Source organism: Perognathus longimembris, chromosome 25 (assembly GCF_023159225.1).
Source record: "Perognathus longimembris pacificus isolate PPM17 chromosome 25, ASM2315922v1, whole genome shotgun sequence".
Classification (NCBI taxonomy): domain Eukaryota; kingdom Metazoa; phylum Chordata; class Mammalia; order Rodentia; family Heteromyidae; genus Perognathus; species Perognathus longimembris.
In genome coordinates, this window is record NC_063185.1 from 18,146,878 (window position 1) to 18,167,012 (window position 20,135).

General features: G+C 55.4%; 1 protein-coding gene across 1 annotated transcript in view; it reads left to right on the forward strand.

The window, feature by feature from the left end:
* Window positions 1-10,726: 10,726 nt before the first annotated feature.
* Window positions 10,727-20,135, forward strand: part of LOC125341818 (cytoplasmic FMR1-interacting protein 2-like) — a 50,565-nt gene continuing 41,156 nt past the window's right edge. The window contains 8 exon segments of the mRNA XM_048333900.1: window positions 10,727-10,866; window positions 11,791-11,880; window positions 15,183-15,260; window positions 16,623-16,724; window positions 17,077-17,258; window positions 18,539-18,569; window positions 18,571-18,636; window positions 19,383-19,511. Of these exon segments, the coding sequence (XP_048189857.1) occupies window positions 10,750-10,866; window positions 11,791-11,880; window positions 15,183-15,260; window positions 16,623-16,724; window positions 17,077-17,258; window positions 18,539-18,569; window positions 18,571-18,636; window positions 19,383-19,511 (795 nt within the window). The 5' untranslated portion in view covers window positions 10,727-10,749.

The following is a 20,135-nucleotide window of genomic DNA, read 5'->3' on the forward strand; positions in this document are numbered from 1 at the left end:
AACCTTAGGATTTAGACTACCGATGTATTTACTCTGACACCACCTGGACACTACACGTGTCAGATGTCCACCCGCCGTCTTTCACACACAGGGAACTTGGCCCTTTCCTAGTGAACGAAGCCCTGGTGAGCCGGGGCCTAGGTCAGTCTCCGGACGAAGCCGTGTCAAGCTGTAATTGGACAGTCGTGACACCGCTGGCATCTGTGTGCTTCAATCTGTGCCACCCTGAAGGCAGCCAGTCACCCCTGTCCCCGCATGCAAGTCACCTTGGTGTGGCAGCCTGCCAGGGGTCATGCCACTCAAGGCATGACCTCCCCACCCCCCCCCACCCCCCACCCCCCCGTGAGAGGACGGGGCTGTGTCCCTGAGCTGCTGGCAGAGGCCGGGTTTGGCTGTCACAGGAAAGAGCTCCAGCCGCTTAGAACAGCACAGGAAGCCGCTGAGAGAAGCTGGCAAACCGCAGGACAATTGTTCCACGCCGCCCAGGTCCCTCTCGCCACCTCCCTGTGAAAAACGAGAAGGGTGGGCCTCAGAGGACCCGGTGGGGGGGGCTCGGACGCCTCTGCTGTGGGCCCCGGGCCCCCCGAGTCGGGAGAGGCTGCAGGTGCAGGTGTGGAGCCTCTGGTCCCAACAGACAGGCAGCAGCGAGGCGGTTAAACCGCAGCCCGCCTCGCCCGCCAGGGCTGGGTACCTGCCATTTGCCCGGCCCTCTTGCCAGCATGGAGGCCTTGGGGGGTGTCTTCCAAGGTCAGAGTCCCCCTCAGAGCAATCCACGCGCACGTTTGTACAGGAACGACCGGACAGTGTAGAAAGATATAACCAAACCACCCACCCAGGACTCGATTTTGTGTGTGTGTGTGTGTGTGTGTGTGTGTGTGTGTGTGTGTGTCCATCCCTCTACATCTCCGAATGATGGCTCATCTCTCTCCTGCTGGGATGTCCGCTCTCTTAGGCCCTACCCCTCCCTCTGCCCCATTTCCCAACCGAGTCAGAACTCTGCTTTCCCCTAAATCACACCTGAAGTCCTCGGCTCCCCCGCTACCCGGATGCGCCCACCAATGCGAGTGCCAAGGACAGCTCTTGCCGTGGGTTTGCTTCTCTTACATGGCCTGTTTTGTTTGTGTCATGAACGTGGTAGAGTGATCATTTTCCTGCATTTCTTCCCCTGTCCCCCCCCCTCTCTCTCGCGGGGGGTGGGGGAAGGAAATCGTTAGCTCAGGGGCTGCTCCGTGGGGCGGAGTGGGTGTGTTTGCTGCTGTTTTTCTCTCCCACCACCTCCTGTTGGTTGTGGCTCACCACAGCTAACGTTGGGTGAGGGGGCCCCACCGTTGCCCCCCCCCCAAAATTCCTAGAGCCCTGCTCCATCTCTCTCTTCCTGTTCATGTGGTACCCAAACTTTCCCCCAACAGGATCATGAAAATATTATTAAAATGGTAACCTTGGGTTTTGGGGGTGTTTTTTTTTTGGTAAATGATCTTATTGACATGGGACTGGCATAGTTTGTGATCCACTCACGAAACCACATCATTCTGTGTGGGTTTTTTTCCCTCACTATCCACAGAGTTGTGTAAAAGTCACAGAGAATTCTACAACAGCGTTGGCGTCTCAAAAAGGGACCTCATATCCTTTAGCGATAATACTGGTCTCCCCAATACTCTACCCCCCAGCCGTTTGCAACCCTGACCTGCTTTTCCTGTGTGTAGGTTTGCCTGTTTGGGGACATGTGGTAGGAATGGTTTAGAGGCAATGACTGGCTTTGTTTCCTTAGAGTACAGGTTTTGAAGTTGACACGTGTCGTGGTGATAGCGTGTATTTGAACTAAGGTCCTTTTCACGACTGAGTAATAGTCCATCGGAGGGTTTTGTGCCGGATGTTGTTTCTCCATCCGTCGAACAGACGGAGTGTTCCCACCTTTTGGGTATTACGCTGCTACGAGCACTTATGTGTATATTTTTGTGTGGATGGAGTCGAATCCACACAGATGGCATGGAATTGAATCGTTGGTTATGTGTGGTAACCCTCTGTTGAAAAGCAGAAGGAAGACCGACACTGGGGGCTCACGCCTGTAACCCCAGCTACCCAGGAGGCTGAGGCATGGGAACTGAGTTCAAAGCCAGCCCAAGCGGTACAATCTGTTAGACTGCAACTCCAATGGATAAGCAAAGAGCCAGTCTAGAAAGGTCGCTCAAGTGGTAGAACACCTGCAGTGAGGAAAAAAAAAAGTCAAATGAGAGTGCGAGGCCTTGAGTTCAAGTGTGGGTATTGGCACAGAACATAAGCGCACAAGTAAGTGTCCATGTTTTCCAAAGTTGACGCAGCATCTCACTACCCATCCGCAGTGGTGGCTTGAGTCTCTCCCCCATGCTCACCAACACTTATTTTCTGTCCTTGTTATTATTATAGTCTATTGGGGGGGGGGGCGGGTTCGTGGGGCTCGAGCTCAGGGCCTGGGCGCTGTCTCTGAGCTCCTTTCGCTCAAGGCTGGGGCTCTACCACGTGAGGCACAGCGCCACCTCCAGGTTTTCCTGAGTAGTTGATTGCAGATGAGAGAGAGTCTCCGAGACTTTTCTGCCCAGGCTGGCTTTGAATCGTGATCCTCAGGTCTCAGACCTCTGAATAGCTAGGTTTCCAGGCATGAGCCGCACCCGGCTTAAGCCCGATATGAACTGACTGTTCTGTAGCTGCTCTTCATGATTGAAGCACGTTCCTTTTCTTTTTCTGTGAACTGGCTTTTTGAAGGGTTGTGTTACTTCAAAGAACAAATCCTTATGGAGTTGCAAACAAATGTACGCTCAGCACAGAAACCGAATGTGCACTAGACAAATGATTATGCCCAAGGAGCTAATAGTTTAGGGCAGGAGAGGAAAGCATGGTAAATCACATCCTAAAATATTGTACACAGGGTTCATTGAGGGTCAAAGGGAAATAAGGATAGAATAGGGAAAAAAAGAATAGAATCAGAAAAAGTTCTTATAGAGGTAATAAAAGCCGGGCACTGACACTCTTATCTCCAATGAACCATTGGAAAACCAGAAGTGGCGCTGTGGCTCAAAGTGGTAGAGCGCTAGCCTTGAGCAAAAGAGCTCAGGGACGGCACCCAGGCCCTGAGTTCAAGCCCCACAATTGACAAAAAAAAAAACCCCACAATAGTTAGTAATTTCCTTAGGTCTCTTCGGGTGTGTGAGCATTGTGACAGTGTATGAGTATCTGCACTTCTTGTGTATACGACAATAGGGTTGAAGCTGTTGTGGCTGGGAAGGACTCTTGCTCCTACCCTCTCTCTCTCTCTCTCTCTCTCTCTCTCTCTCTCTCCATCTTATAAAGTGCTCTATTCAAGTTCCTCTGTGGCTTCCTAGATATGGCTTTACTGTACAGATTGGAGTAGACAATGCCTTAAAAGTGGCTCCATAGGGATTAAAGCTACAACGCCTGACCACAGGCTAAGGGATCAACCTACATGGATGAAGCTCTGAGCCCATGTATCTGTATCTTCCATAGCATTCTTTCATTTGTTGGTTTTAGTGCCTGTATTGGGGCTTGAACCCAGAGCCTGGGCACCGTCCCTGAGCTTTCTCCCTCAAAGCTAGAACTCCACCTCTTAAGCGATAGTTCTCCATCTGGCTTTTTCCTGGTTCGTTGGCAATACCAGTCTCAGACTTTCCTGCCCAGGCTGGCTTCAGCCTTGCTCCTCAGATCTCAGCCTCCCGAATACCCAGGATTGCGGGCGCGGGCCCCCCGGCGCCCAGCGGCATGGCGTTCCTTTCTGATGAGCGGTTGTGGCCTCACCTGGTTCCAGTGGGGAAGCCAGGTTGATGTGTGGAAAGGCCTCAGCTCCACGGGGGGAATGTGACCTGTGAACTGTGGGACGCGTCTTGTCACGACAAAGCTTAGTGCCCACATAGTCTTCAAACACCCCTTATTCCCATGATGGAGAAGCACGATGCGCTTTTGAATGGGCTTCTGTGACTATACGTGCATAACGTGTAGGGTGTGTGTGTGTGTGTGCGTGCGTGCGTGTCCATCCACGTGCGTGTCCTCTAGCTGGCACGCTGTAAAGGCAGGACGTGACGTGTGTGAATCTCTGAAGTGACAATTACCTCAAAAAATATGCTTGACATTTACATTTTTTTTTTCAGACACAAAAGCAGGTGTGGGTGGAAAAAAGAGGCAGCTCTCCGGTGTTTCCCCAGCCTCTGCCCTGAGCTGTGACCTTGAAGGACAGCTTTCACTTCCCTGTCACACTGTGTCCCCCTGGTAATCAGTACAAGCCCCCTCTGCCCCGTGGAAGTGACGAGCTGCAGGTGACGGAGGAAGGGCTCTACCCCATGCTGTCTCCGTGGAGGTGACACAAACAGCACCTTCCTTCTTGGTGGGAACAGGGCCACAGTGCTTCAGCCATCTACTCTGTGGGAAGCAAGGGTTTGCTAGTGGATGGGGAAGCTCTTGATTCCGATTGAACTCCTGCACCAAGCGGCGTAGCCCCAACCAAACCACAAAGGAATCACTCGTGGCTAAATGCAACCGAAACTCGCATGCAACCCAAACTTGAAGGAAGCAGATAAACCCCCAAACAGGCCAGTTCGCCCCAAAGACGGGTGAGTCTCTTTCCACCCTACACAGATCACATGTTAACCAGCCAGGAATTTTCTGTAGTTCCGTTTTCTTATCCCCACCTCTTACAAACCCATATTTGGTTTCTGCGTGTTAGAGACTCTCGGTCTGATTACAAATGGTGGTTAAAAACCAACTGGACCAAAAGTTATTTTCGTTTTACTTTTTATTGTTGTTGTTGTTGTCAATCATGGGGCTTGAACTCACAGCCTGGGTGCTGTCCTTGAGTATTTTTTGCTCAAGGGTGGCATTCTACCACTTGAGCCACAGCTCTGTTTCTAGGTTTCCACTGGTTAATTGGAGATAAGATTCTCAAGGAGACTTTTCGGCCTGGGTTGGCTTCAAACCCTGTGAGCCACCAGTGTCAGACTGTACTTTTGCTTTTTGGCACTAACATTGTCTAATTGCTCCCTGGTACTGGCTCCTGGGTTAAGAAATTCCCATAGTATTAAAGCTTTATAATCATCAGAATAATCATGAAGGACAAGCCCCACTATAAATTATCATCTTTTTACAGATAAGGAAACTGAAGTTTAGAGGCATCAAATAACTTGCTTATTATATAGCTAGGGTAAGTGGCTAATGATAGATTTGTACTCTGAACTCAATCTTGGTGCACTAGCTTGGTGGCCTAGTACTCTTAGTATCTATCTAGTATCTTACTTTATTTGTTTTCCTCCCTGGAAGTGAATAAAGGACATAAGAATGTTCATCCGTATACAGAATAGCAGGGGTTTTACAGGTGACTGTTAAAAGAGTCTACATCTCTAAAGTCACGCCTGTGATCCTAGCTGCTCAGACGGCTGAGATCTGAGCATCAGGGTTCAAAGCCAACTCCATGAGACTCTTTGCAATTAACCATAACAAGAAGCTGGAAGTGGCGCTGTGGCTCAAGTGGTAGAGCACTAGCCTTGAGCGCAAAAAGCTCAGGGACAGGGCCCAGGCCCTAGAATTCAAGCCACAGAACTGGCACCAAAAAGCCCCATTCTCCTTGCACTCATATCTCATTTCATTTTGGGGCCCTCCCTTCTCTTCTTCATACCTGTCAGTCATCTTAGCCTCGGAAGCCCTACCACCCATCTTCAAAGCAAAATACCCCTGAGCTGCCATTGCATCTTGAGCGAAACCGGACTGCCCGCTTTTGAGTTTGTTACGCTGACACTGACTTTAAACCTACCCTGAATTGGCAAGTGGTGGTCACAAGTACACTGCTCGTTTTTAAACATTTTATTCCTCCTCCTGAACGACAAAAGAGCCACGCGCAGGTTCTAGAATGAGTCTCGTGTGGAAGATTATCTAACAAGCCCCAGTCACTCGGCCCCAGGAGCAGTGCCTGTTTTCACGCAGGCCCTTGCTCAAATTTCCAGGACGTCTTTACTTTCCGATGGATGTGGGTTTGGCAGGGACTTGCATCTCCTGACCTAAAAATGGCCAATTTCCCACTCCCTTAGGCAGAGAATGATCCACAAACACACACAAGATGCATTGGAGAAGTTGGTGTTTGCAAGGAGAAAAGAGAGAGTGTTATGTAAACAAAGATGCTTGGTTTTGATTGGCTTTGCTGGTTGGTTTTTTTTTCCAGAGAAGTGCTAGGGTTTTAGTGTATTAAAGGGGAAAACCTTGAGTGTTGTGCTTGTGCATGGGGGTTTTGAGGCTTGGGAAGCCTGGAAACAGCTGAGATTAGAGGAAGTGGTGGATGGGTTGGGTAGGGTTATTTGGTTCTGTTCAAACAGCAGTGTTGACCAGGTGAAGGTGTGGGAATCAGTGGTTCTGAGCCTTTGAGGGCTGAGGGCCTGGAGGCGGGACTCACAGAGGCTGGGGCGGATAATATCCTGACTTCTGAGGACCAAAGGTTTATGGCTTCAAGCTCCAGCAACTAGAGACTGGTCGCTTTTTAGGTGTTCGGGTCAGAGTGTTAATCATCGCGTGGGGCCTTCACTACCCAGAATGCCACACTCGGAGCCCAGTGCTCCGGAGCTGTGGCAGCCGCTGGCCTTGGCAGAAGCAGATAATGTCCGGGAGCCGAGACTTTTATTTGATTTTTATTTTTTAAATGTATCAGTTGTGGGGCTTGAACTCAGGACCTGGGCGCTGTCCCTGAGCTTGTTCACTCAAGGCTAGCGCCCTACCCCCTTGAACTACAGTTCCACTTCTGGTTTTCTGGAGTTGCATTGGAGGTAAGAGTCCCGCGGACTTTCCTGCCAGGCATGGCTTTGAACCATGATCCGCAGATCTCAGCCCCCTGAGTAGCTAGGATGGCAGGCGTGAGCCACCAGCGCCCAGCTTCCCTCTGCTTTTAATCGCAACTGGGATTATAACGTCCTCGTTTTGGATGTCAGGACCCCCTCCATTCTTGGGTTTCGTCATCTTTCTAGAACTTCTCCAGAGAGTAGAAGATTGGTTTTCTCATTTTCCGTATTTCTTCAATCCCTCGTTGTCTCCCATTCCTCATGGCTTCTCGTATCTAGATCCCATCAGTCATGTACTTGCTGCTACTGCAGCTGCTGACTTCTTGTCACCTAGCCAGCCTGTTCTGTCTAGGACAAAAATCACAAGTCATCCAGAAAGGGAAGGGAGAAGAGAGGAAAAGAAAGACTCTTAAGAAGCCTTTTATTGGGCTTAATGTTGTACTAGTAGGTGGCAGCATAAGAGGTCAGTTTCCAGCTGACTTGAGAAAACACGTTGACTAGCATGGTTGGGGGAGAAAAGAAGCATGGCGTGTTGTGGTATGCAAATGCAGCATTGTGACTCGCACCAATCACAGGCCTTCCTTACCTAAAGGCCAATCAGAGGCCTCTCATTACACCAACCACAGACTTTCTGCTTGAGCCCTGGGGAAAGTGCTCCCCGCATCCTGGCTGAGCGAGAATGGCCGTCCAGTGAACAGGATCACCTAGCGTTCACCGAGAAAGACTTGGTGTGGGGGGTTGTCTTCCAAGACCCGCGTAGGTTGTCCGTAGCAGTTGTGACTGGAGCAAGGCCTCCTGAAGACAGGGTCTGCTGGAATGTTCTCAGAGTCCTCGCCAAGTGCCCAGGCGGTGGTGAGGGCAGTCCTGACGGTGCCAGGGAAGGGACTTGCCTGGCTGGCACTTCCCGCCCAAGGCCAAGGGATTTGAATGGGCTGCTCCTGGCAGTTTTTCTCACTCACAGAAAGAAAAAGAAAAAAAAAATCAAGCAAACAACCAGACAGAGAAAGAGTGCTTACAAGAAAGGCTTAATGAACGTTCAGCACAAAAGCGACATGCTCGGTGACATTTAGTGGCGTTTAATCCTCAGCCAGATACTCTTAGGCAGAATCGAATCCCTCTGATCCGTCTCAAAGGGAGCCGGGAAAAGATTACATCAGGCCGGAGCAGGAGTCAGCGAGGACCGAAGAGAGAACTGGGATGAGGCCTGGGAGCTTTTACACTGGAGATGGGGCTTGCATGAGACGTTCCAGACACACCAAAGGGCAGAGAAACATACGACAAACCCCTGCGTAGACAGCACACAACTTACGTCTGATGTTGCGCTAGTACTCTCCCTTTGGACATCGCTTCTTAGTCGGCAGCAAACCCCAGTGTCTGATTATCCATATTAATAGCCGGCATTTCCAGAAGATAAAGACTCTTTAAAAACAGCCTCGATATCACTATCGTGTGTGTGTGTGTGTGTGTGTGTCTTGCTGCAGTCCGTATTCATGATCCGTGGATGGCATTTGGGTCACTGCGTTTCAAGGGCTGCTGCTCAAAAGGCAAACGTGCCTTTGCCTTATGGGAGTTTGTTCAAGCGTTAGAAAAGAAAAAGTACTCTTCCCGGTTTTATGAATGGAGACCAGGTATTTTTTTTTTTTTAATTACTGAGAAGCTTCATTGCCTATGATTCTTGGGCACACAAGGAGCCAAGAGCCACAGATGGAAAGTTTGCAGATGCCCACTGTAGCCCCTGCTGGGAGCCCGGCTCCCTCCTGGGGGGGGGAGCTGATGTAATGAGGGGGGGCACAGCCCTGTGGTGGGCGGGGCCTGACCCCCCAGTAAGGACTAAAGAAATACACCACCAGGGGCCTTTGGAGGTGGCCCATGATTGTGTCCTATATGAAGTCATCAGACAAGAGCACCCGGTGAGGAGCTAGCCGTGGCGAAGTCTACAGAGAGGGGTGGAGAGGACCTCAAATCACCCCAGGGACGGGGCTGGTCGCCGCGGAGCGCAGGGCGAGGAGTTACCTTGGGGCGTGGAGAGATCTCATTGGGACCGGGCGGCTCTGTTTCCATGGTGACCCCGCAGCAGGTGTAGCTGAGCTGCCAGGGCTGCTAGAATCCTAGGTCCTGCAGGGCCTCCATCTGCCCCTCCCCCCCCCCCCGCCCCACCTGGGCTGGAGGGGATGGCATGACCTTGGGCACCTTGGGCCTCTGTCTCCCCAGCCCTGGAGTTGGAGGAGGATGGTTGATGGTCCTCTCCCTCCCCTGGGTGTCAAGCCACAATGATGTGGGGGGGGGGAGCCGGAGTGGGGGCTAGCCCTGAGCAGGCAGGGCTCTCTCTGTGTCCTTATGACCCCTGTGTGTTGAAAGGTTGGTTATGATTATTCCTCTTTCTGCAAAACTCCAAAGCTTGTTTGTGTTTGCATCTATTTTGCTTGGTGCACATATTTCTGCTTTGGGAATGATCGGTCCCTGGCGTCTTTGTTTCTTTGGGTTTTATTTGTTTGTTTGTTTGTTTGCTCTCTGGGGTTTTGAATGGAACTTTGGGCTCCTTGAGTTCCGCTTTTTTTTTTTTTTTTTTTTTTTGCGTCTTCCGCTAAATGCATTTCAGACATTTATTTAGGCCCTCGGTCTTTTAATTCTTAAATAGGCTCTCATTTCAGTTTCAATTCCAGCAGCAACGAACAGCCTTTGCATGCTTTGGAGATTTCCAGAAGGCTAGACTTTGGTTAAATTATGTTTTGCGGGGAGGGCACAGTTTGCGTCATTGATTTCAAACTTGGTTTTCTGTTCGGTTCTGCCTTTTGTTTCGTTCTCATTTTCTTAGGATGTATCCCAGCCTTCCTGGAACTTGCAATGTCTCCTAGGCTGGCCTTGAACTCGCCATCACCCTCTTGCTTTAGCTCCCTGGGCGCTGGGTGTTACAGGCTTGTGCGACCACATCTGGCTGAGGATCTCATGTTTTGGATGCAACTCCCAGGAATCCCTTTTATCCCCTCAATCACGCATCACGAGTTTTTTAGTAGGTGTTTCACGTGCGTTTGAACAAGCACGTTTAGGAGCACCGTTTGGGTTGCTGGGTGCCGGGTTCTTGGAAGAGCAGCTGGCTGGAGCCAGTTCACTGCCGTGTTCAGATTCTTTTCAGCTTCCCTGCGTGGAGGAGTGCATAACCCTGCCCTCTGCCAAAGTCCAGGCCGTGGGAACACCCATCGAGGGCTGGTTGCTTTGGGCAGGTCCTCACGCTTACTCCAACGAAGCAGGACCTAGCGGCCGTTCCAAATAGGGCCAAATGCCAGGAACCGAATGCTTCGAATCCCAGATTCATTAGCCGTAAAGCCTAGGCTCTTGCCAGGTGCACCAGCAGCTCACATCTGTAATCTGTGAGGCTGAGACTCAAGGATCACAGTTCAAATGCAGCCTGGGCTGGAAAGTCTATGAGACTCGGATGTCTAGTTTAACTCCTACCAACAAGCTGGGATGGTGCTGTGGCTCAAGGCACAAAGCACAACACCTTAGGGACAGTGCCCAGGCCTTGAGTTCCAGCCCCAGTACTGGTGACTGGTACACACACACACACACACACACACACACACACACACACACACCACCCCCTGGGCTCTGGCCTCCGGTTGATGGTGTTTGCAAGCAAGCACAGGCCCGTTTGCAGGCGTGGGTAGCGACGCGTGTAGTCCCTCAGGGAGTGGATCCGAGGAATCCTGAAGACCAGAAGGCCGAGCGCTGCCACCGGCCTTCTCGTGTTCTTCTGCCCTTGGCTCCCAGGGGACGGTGGGTGTCACAGGAAACCTGAGCTGGGGACGCTGCGGCCAGCTCCTCCGATCGGAGAGGGACAGGCGGGGCGGCCTCCGGGGCCCCTGCCTTCCCTTTGCCCCCCGTGTGCTCCCGTGTGCTCCCGTGTTCTTCCTCGCCCCTCCCCTCAGTGCGGGACACGGCAGCTGCAGCCATGACCACCCACGTGACCCTGGAAGATGCTCTGTCCAACGTGGACCTGCTGGAGGAGCTGCCCCTCCCCGACCAGCAGCCATGCATCGAGCCCCCGCCCTCCTCCATCATGTACCAGGTAAGGTGGAGAGCGGAGCATGCTGGGAGCCCGGAGCTCGGTCGCGGGGGTTGAACTCGGGGCCTGGGTGCTGTCCGTCCCCCCAGCTCTTCGGCTCTATTGCTCGGAGCCACGGCTCCACTTCTGGTTTTTCTGGTGGCCCGCTGCCCGGGGTGTGCAGTGCTAATAGACACATTAACTTGAGGCTTTTTTTTTTTAAGCCCTCAAGATCCTTCCGCTAGCACTTGGATAGGTAGATGGACAGGACGTAAACACTCCGGTTCCATAGTTAGCTTTATTAGGCACCTGCTTGAAGGCTTAGCTTATAAACTTGACGTATTCATATCTGGAAACCTGGATTAAATGTTTAAACTGTATAAATAGGGTTGATTACAAGCAATGCAGGAAAGTATAACAAAGAAAAGTTCATTGTAACTATACCTCTCTCTTTGCTCTCTCGCCCTGTCTCTCATACACATACACACACTCACTCAGACTTTTTTGGAGGGTAGGGCAGTCCTGAGCTTTGAACTCAGGGCCTTACACTTGCTAGGCAGACACTTTGTCACCCGAGCCACACCTACCGCCCTCTTTTGCTTTGGTTATCTCTCACCTAAGGCCTTGCTTCCTGCCTGGCCTCAGACCAAAATCCCCCTCCCCTAGGCCTCCGGGGTAGCTGGGCGTCCGGGTGTGCACTGGCAAGCGTTTCCTTGTGGGACTCGGCTGGGTGAACCCCCGGGGAAATGGACACAGGCCCTGCCCACAGCCTGCCCTGCCCCGCTCTGATTAAGAGGGTCATATTTTTTGGGGGGACAGGGGAATGATGAGGGGTCATTGGACAGTAGACTTCCACCCAGAGCTGTGGCATTTGTTGGCAGTGATTCACTTCCTGGGCACTTGAACTTCCGTTCCAACAACTGATCGCTCCTCCTGTCCCCCTCACAGGCCAACTTTGACACCAACTTCGAGGACAGGAATGCCTTTGTCACCGGCATCGCAAGGTACATCGAGCAGGCGACCGTCCACTCTAGCATGGTAAGTCTCTGTGAGCCCCGTGGGCAGCGCGTCCCGGGCCCGAGGGAAGGGAGGGGCAGGTGCTCAGCTGCCCTGGTGTCTTGCATCAGTCAGGCTTGGGGGGGGGGGAGGGGGGTGCGCTCTGCCACGTTGAGCCACAGCACCACCTCTGGCTTTCCGGTGGTTCCGTGGAGATGAGAGTCTCACGGACTTTCCTGCCCCGGGCTGGGTTTTGAACCTCGATCCTCAGATCTCAGCCTTCTGAGTAGCTAGGATGACCGACGTGAGCCCAGCCTTCTGAGTAGCTAGGATGACAAACATGAGCCCACCGGTGCCCGGGCAGTGGTTGTTTTTGTTATTAGGCTTTGACCCCAAAAGAGGGGGAGGCCGTCCCCTTCCCAGTGGGGTTTCCGTGGATGTATTCTCCAGCAGTCACACATTTGAGGTGTTCTCGATCGCCCATGCATTGGCCGGCCTGTGCCTCCCAGCTCGCCGTGTCTTCGCGGTGCTGTGCACGCACTCAGCACCGCCCCTCTCCTCGCAGACGCGGTCAAGGTTGGCTTAAGCGCCAGGCCCGGCCGCCGGTGCATCGGGGCGGAGAACAGGCCCGCAGCCCGTTTGCTAAGTACTGGGCAAATCATATCTAAGTTCCTTATCTCCTTGAATCCACGCACAAACCCTTTACGTGTAATACGCACCGTACCGATGAGGAAACCTGGAGTCCTCAAAGGTTAAAGAAACATGCTGGGCACTGGTGGCTCACGCCTGTCCTCCCAGCTACTCAGGAGGCTGAGATCTGAGGGTCGCGGTTTGAAGCCAGCCCCAGGCAGGAACATCTTTGAGGCCCTTATCTCTAATAAATCATCAAAAAAAAAAAAAAAAAGCCGGGAGCTGGGGTGTAGCTCAGTGGCAAGATGCTTGCGTAGCAAGTGTGGCATCCCGGGTTCGATCCCCAGTACCAAAAAAAGCTGGAAGTGGAGCTGTGGCTCAAAGTGGTAGATGCTAGCACCTTGAGCAAAAAGTAGCCCGGGGACAGTTAGTTCCCAGTCCCTGAGTTCAAGTCCCAGGGCCAGCACAGGGAAAAAGAAAAAGAAAAGAAAGAAACTCAGGGCAGCACCGCTGACCAATTTAAGCACAAGACTGACGGGTGGGAAGGCCCGTGCGCTTGCCTCCTCTTTGCAGACAAATAAAACTAGACCAAGCGCGAACGGCATGGTTGAACTCCAAGCTCTGTGCCTTCACAGGGGGTTGGGAAACGCGAGAGGACAGAGGTGGCTTTCGGGGCCTCGTGGGAGGGTAATGATAGCTTCGGTGCCTGGGGCACTTTGAAATTATGTAGGCCAATCCCCTGCACGATATCGCCGGAATCTCATTATAGTCCTGGGGCTTGCAAGGGGATTATTATGCCCATTTTGGGGGATGAGAAAATGAAGGCTGGCGAAGGTAATGAGCAAGTTGTTCGTGATGCTGAACCAGATGATGAACCAGATCCTGGGATTGGCCCTGAAACCCCAGGATCCATTCCCAGTCCTGAGCTCTTTCTCCTGGACTTGAATCAGACCCATCAGGAGTGGGTTGGGGGCGGGGGAGGGGTGGGGGGGGACCTGAGATGCAAGTCACAGAATTTGGGGGAACTCCCTGAGTATGGACTGTGAGGTATCCATAGGCAAATGGTGATCTTTAATGGGAAACTAGATAGGGGTCAGGGCACCGAGGGTGTACCAGTCATTTACAGCTGCCGCGACAAAATGCTGCAGGCTGGCTAGATGGCTGAACAGGGGCCATTTCCTACCCGCCATTTTGGAAGTTCTACTTGGAATTCAGTCCTAGGGCTTGAACTCAGGGCCTGGGCACTGTCCCTGAGCTACTGTGCTCTTGAGGCTGGCCCTTGACCACTTGAGCCACAGCGCCCCTCATCGCTTTCCGGGGGTTCGTTGGAGTGAGAGACTCACAGACTTTCCTGCCCAGGCTGGCTTTGAACCTTGATTCTCAGATCTCAGCCTCCTGAGTAGCCGGGATGACAGGCGTGAGCTACATAAGTTCCTCTCAGAGGAGACATCAAGAATAGACTTGCTGGGTCCAATGGACACTGTATGGTTCATGTGTATGTGTATGTTACGTGTGTGTGTGTGTGTGTGTGTGTGTGTGTGTCCAGTTCTTCTCATCCTCCTCCTCATCGTCGTATTTGATGACGGAGTGACTTCCTGTAGGCTAAAAGCCCAGTGAGGGGTGAATCTGGGGTTGGACCCCAGGAATCTGCACCTTGAGTTCAGCGCTCTTTCCTCATGCCCTGCAGAGTCAGGGGTGGGCTGGGCGCTGCGTTTCCCAGGTTTGTGTTCATGCTGTGCTTTGTTTTACCATCTGCTCTGCTTATTCCTTGGGGGGGGGGGCGCGCAGGGGAAGATTGGTGTTCATCATTCTCTGGTGACTCCATTTGCTCGTAAAATAGAGATTCATAAAAGGTGTGCGTGTAGCCGGGGCTGCGGCCCCCGTGGTAGAGCGCCTGTCTAGCAAGGGCAAGGCCTTGAGTTCAAACCCCGGGACCCCCAAAGATGAAGCAAACAGCCAGCCTTCTTCGCGGCCCAGGGCGCAGCTGGGTGGTTGAGCCCTCCCCGCCCGGGTGCGAGACCCTGGGCTCCGTCCTCGGCACCGTGAACACGCAAGGATCTCTTCTGTACGGGGGCCTAAGGCTCCAGGGTCTTCATCCTCCGAAATCAAGGATATGGGAATAAAGCTTAGCTGCTGTTACCATTGCTGTACACAGAACGAAAACTGTGCGCACCGTGGTTGTTACCTTAGTGTGCTGTGTTATACTTCACACTGTATATTAGCGTGTAATACTATATACTATAGAGTATAATCTATAATACTCATAGGGCATACGTGTCTATAGATGATACACATATGTGCACATGTGATATACATGTGTCTATAGATGCATGTATATGTCTGTGCGTGTATACATGTTACTTCCTCACTGATAGATTTCCTGCCCCACGGAGAGCTGACTCTTCACAGCTTGATGCATAGCCCACAGCCTTTTTTTGTTGTCAGTACACAAGAATAGACATTTGGATTGCTCTCGATGAGCTTGGTACTCCATGTGAGATGTCGCTGCTTGCTCATTTCTGCCTAACTCTGTGTGTCTGGGACTGGCGTTGCTCTGGGACGCAGAGCTCCGCCTCTTCCTTCCCGCTGTGGCGCCCGGAGCCATCTTGTAGGAGGTGACCCGGGGGTCCGGCTGAGATGCAGGCTCTCTCTGACTGGCAAGGCGGGGGCGTTGCCGGTGGGAGCGTTGGGCTGAGGCTGTTCCGCTGTTGCAGAATGAAATGCTGGAGGAAGGACACGAGTATGCGGTCATGCTGTACACCTGGCGCAGCTGCTCGAGGGCCATCCCCCAGGTGAGACTGCCCCGCCCCGCCACCCCCTAGCACACCCCCAAAACCACAGCTGCTCCTCCAGTGGGTGAGAGCGCCCCCACACCACACCGGCGTCTCTGAGCCAAGGACAATGGCGGCAGACCATCCAGGGCGCATCTAATGCACATCCTGACCCGGGCCCGGGGAGTTGAGCTTTGTCCATCTAGATGCGCTGACCACCCGGGATCCAAACCACCTCAAAGGGGCGTGAAGTGAAGAGCAAGCTCTCTGCCCTCCCCTCCCCCATGTCCTCCCCCCCCCACCCTCCACCCCCGCCTGCCATAGGCTGATCCTTGCCTCTTCCCTGCCTGGAAGCCCTCATGTCTTTCTTCTATATTATTCTGTCACTTGCTCCCTACCTTCCTCCTCCTCCTCCTCCTCCTCCTCCTCCTCCTCCTCCTCCTCCTCCTCCTCCTCCTCCTCCTCCTCCTCCTCCTCCTCCTTCTCCTCCTCCTCCCCCCCCTCCTCCCCCTCCTCCCCCTCCTCCCCAGATTCTTTACTTGGGACTTTTTTCATGTTGAAGCATAACACATTTACTGCCCTCATGGATATCTTGCTATAATGAGTGGCTCCTGTTTTTACAAAAACAGCAAACTACAGGTGTAGAGAGATCAGCAGGAACGGTGTAATCCTTGTCCCGAGGGATTGGGTTTGTGTCGTGTCCTGTGGGTTCTCTAGGCCTCTGTTTTCTATGCACACACGCGCAGAGGATTTGGCCTTGCTCCACACAAACGCAGCCAGGCTGGGTGCGATCCCAGCGACAGGAGTTCCGTCCCGAGCACATTGCACTTACCATACTTACTCTTCTAGAACTTTTTTTTTTGTGCGTGTGTGTATGTGTGCCGGTCCCGGGGCTTGAACTCAGGGCCTGAGCACTGTCCCTCAGCTTCTTTTTTGCTCAAGGCTAGCAACTCTACCACTTGAGCCACAGCGCCACTTCCGGCTTATTCTGCGTATGTGGTGCTGAGGAATGGAACCCAGGGCTTCACACATGCTAGGCGAGCACTCAACCATGAGGCCACCTTCCCAGCCCAGTGCTAGGACTTTGAATGTTCTTTTGCCTCTTAGTTGATGGTTGGATGGTTGCCATTGGCCTCATTCCTCCCGACAGTTCACGTGGGGTCACATGACTGTCCACGCCACCCATCATCCAGCCATAAATCCCTAGCACTTACTTGCCGGAGCCCTGGAGCGCATGCCTGTAATCCCAGCCCTTAAGAAGTTGAGGCACAAGGGTCTAGGGCATCCTAGGAGGCATAGAGAGACTCGATCTCAGAGGCAGAGAGGGAGGGAGGGAGGGAGGGAGGGAAGCCGGGCTCACGCGCGCCCTCTGCGGGCCCGCAGGTGAAATGCAACGAGCAGCCCAACCGCGTGGAGATCTACGAGAAGACGGTGGAGGTGCTGGAGCCCGAGGTCACCAAGCTCATGAAGTTCATGTACTTCCAGGTACGCGGCCCCCCGCCGCGCGTGCACACCCCGGGGCCCGACTTGGGTGCAGCCAAGCCGTTTTGGGGGCGAGCCCCCTGCACACCGGATTAGACCCCGGGGGTGCCTCCATGCCAGGGCGGTGCAGGGCTCTGAGCTCCACTGGGGAGCCAGCCCCTCCCCCGAGCCGCCCCCGCCCCGCACGCAGTAGACGCTCCATACACGCGCAGGCGCGGGAGCCCAGCCCTGTCCTTGGTGCTGGAGACGCCGGCCCACACTGGGGGCGCCCAGTACGGGGGGGGGGGGGCCCGGCCCTGCCCTGGGGTTCCACGCGAACCCCCCTCCCCGCCCTCCTCCCCCCCCCCCCCCGCAGCGCAAGGCCATCGAGCGGTTCTGCAGCGAGGTGAAGCGGCTGTGCCACGCGGAGCGCAGGAAGGACTTCGTCTCCGAGGCCTACCTGCTCACGCTGGGCAAGTTCATCAACATGTTCGCCGTGCTGGACGAGCTCAAGAACATGAAGTGCAGCGTCAAGAACGACCACTCGGCCTACAAGAGGTCAGCACGCCCGCCCCTCCCCCCCTCCCTCCCTCCCCCTGCTGGAGGTCAGGTCCCTCCCTCCCCCTGCTGGAGGTCAGCCCCCTCCCTCCCCCTGCTGGAGGTCAGCCCCCCCTCCCTCCCCCTGCAGGAGGTCAGCCCCCTCCCCTCCCTCCCCCTGCAGGAGGTCAGCCCCCTCCCCTACCCCTGCTGGAGGTCAGCCCCCTCCCTCCCCCTGCTGGAGGTCAGCCCCCTCCCTACCCCTGCTGGAGGTCAGCCCCCTCCCTACCCCTGCTGGAGGTCAGCCCCCTCCCCCTCCCTCCCCCTGCTGGAGGTCAGCCCCCTCCCCTCCCTCCCCCTGCTGGAGGTCAGCCCCCTCCCTCCCCCTGCAGGAGGTCAGCCCCCTCCCCTCCCTCCCCCTGCTGGAGGTCAGCCCCCTCCCTACCCCTGCAGGAGGTCAGCCCCTCCCCTCCCTCCCCCTGCAGGAGGTCAGCCCCCCTCCCTACCCCTGCTGGAGGTCAGCCCCCTCCCCTCCCTCCCCCTGCTGGAGGTCAGCCCCCTCCCTCCCCCCTGCAGGAGGTCAGCCCCCCTCCCCTCCCTCCCCCTGCAGGAGGTCAGCCCCCTCCCTCCCCCTGCAGGAGGTCAGCCCCCTCCCCCTCCATCCCCCTGCTGGAGGTCAGCCCCCTCCCCTCCCTCCCCCTGCAGGAGGTCAGCCCCCTCCCTACCCCTGCTGGAGGTCAGCCCCCTCCCTCCCCCTGCAGGAGGTCAGCCCCTCCCCTCCCTCCCCCTGCAGGAGGTCAGCCCCCTCCCTCCCCCTGCAGGAGGTCAGCCCCCTCCCTACCCCTGCTGGAGGTCAGCCCCCTCCCTCCCCCTGCAGGAGGTCAGCCCCCTCCCTCCCCCTGCTGGAGGTCAGCCCCCTCCCTACCCCTGCTGGAGGTCAGCCCCCTCCCTACCCCTGCTGGAGGTCAGGTCCCTCCCTCCCCCTGCAGGAGGTCAGCCCCCTCCCTCCCCCTGCTGGAGGTCAGGCACCTCTTTCTGTAGGAGAGGAGCTGTGGCTCCTGCCGGGACATTCTGCGATTCCAGAACTTTCCTCCCACAGTTGATCCTGGTGTCAGGCCGTCTCCTGGGGAAGGGCTCCAGGCATCGGGCGTGCTCCCCTTGCCCCGAGCCGCCCTGACCTTCCTCACGCACCGCCGCCGGGGCGCAGGGGTCACCTAGGCCGGGTTCAGACCGACGCCCAGTGTTGGGTGTTGGGCTCTGAGTTCCCTGCCCTCTCCCCCTCCCACCCCCCTGCATTTCAGGGCAGCCCAGTTCCTGAGGAAGATGGCCGACCCCCCAGTCCATCCAGGAATCGCAGAACCTCTCCATGTTCCTGGCCAACCACAACCGCATCACCCAGGTGAGGGCACACGGGGCCCGGCCAGCTCCTCCGCCCTCCCTCCCTCCCTCCCGCCCTCCCGCCCTCCCGACCCCAGGCCCCAGGCCCCAGGCCCCCTGCCCTGGCCCTGTAGAGCGTGAGTCCAAGCAGGACAACCTCGTGGCCCACCGTGACGCCACAGGCAACCTCGGGGCCTCGGCCCCCCCATCTGGCTCTCCGGGTCTGAGAATCGGCCTCGTATCTGGCAGGCTGCGTGAGGCTGACCACCAGCCCCGCTGGTTCAGGAAACCGGGGTGTGCTCCGGCACCCCTTTCCCGGGCCCCGCCCGCGCGGCCACCCCTGTCCTGTTTTGCCCCGCCCAGCTCAATCCGCCCTGTGTCACCTCACCTCAGGCAGGCACCTTCAGGTCTACCTGCGCACCCCCAAGCCAACGGGCGGAGGGGCGTCCTGCAAGTTCTGGGGCTCTGAGGGCCCGGACCCCTGACCCAAAGGGCTGGGGAAGGGCGGCGGGGGCCACCTCAGACCCTGCCCCCCCCCAGGAGCTGTGTCTGCCCTGTGGGGCTGTGGCAGGGTGGAGACCCCAGCCGCCTCTGCTCCCCACACGGCCCGGCCTGAGGAGACCTAGAGGAGATGGGGAGCACGTGTGCATCCTTCCAGCGGGGCGAGTGCCGCCCTGCGTCCTCCATCGCAACCAGGGCTGGGTGTGCAAAGGCCCAGGGGGGACCGACCAGGGGCCTGACGGGCGGGTGGGTGGCGCTGTGGTCCAGTGTCTCCACCAGCAGCTGGAGGTGATCCCGGGCTACGAGGAGCTGCTGGCCGACATCGTGAACATCTGCGTGGATTACTACGAGAACAAGATGTACCTGACGCCCAGCGAGAAGCACATGCTGCTCAAGGTGGGCCGGGGGGGGGTTCCCTGCCACGTCCTCCTCACCCCTCCCCCCCTCCTCACCCCTCCCTCCTCCTCCTTCCTCCCCTCCCTCCTCCTCCTCCCTCCTCCCCTTCCTTCTGGTCTCCTTCACCTCTACGGCTCCTGGTAGTGAGTTCCTATGCCAGCAGGGGGCGCCAAGCCCTAAATAAAAAGGTCCCCATGCTGGTCCTGCAGAGCAAGATGCTCCCGGGCCAAACAGGAAGTGATCCTTACAGCTTCCTGTCCGCGCCCCTCAAGTGTCCCCTGAGAAACAGAGGCACGTGGGGACGTGACATTCCCACGACGTCCCCATAGTGGGCCGGACCCTCCACACTTGAGCTCTGCGTTTAAAAAAAAAAACATTTTAAACGAGTTCTCTATCAGTGGATAACCAAAGGGACTGAAGTGTTAAGAATTGTCACACACACACACACACACACACACACACACACATACACACACTTCTCAGGCATCTTGGGGCTTCCTCTCAAGGACCTAGATGGGCACATTTGGCGCACAGACCCTGCGCTGGGTCTGTCGAGTGACCGTCGCTGAGGCTCAGCTGTGTGACTTGGCCAGGCTCTGGAGCCTCTCTGTGTCTCGGCTTCCC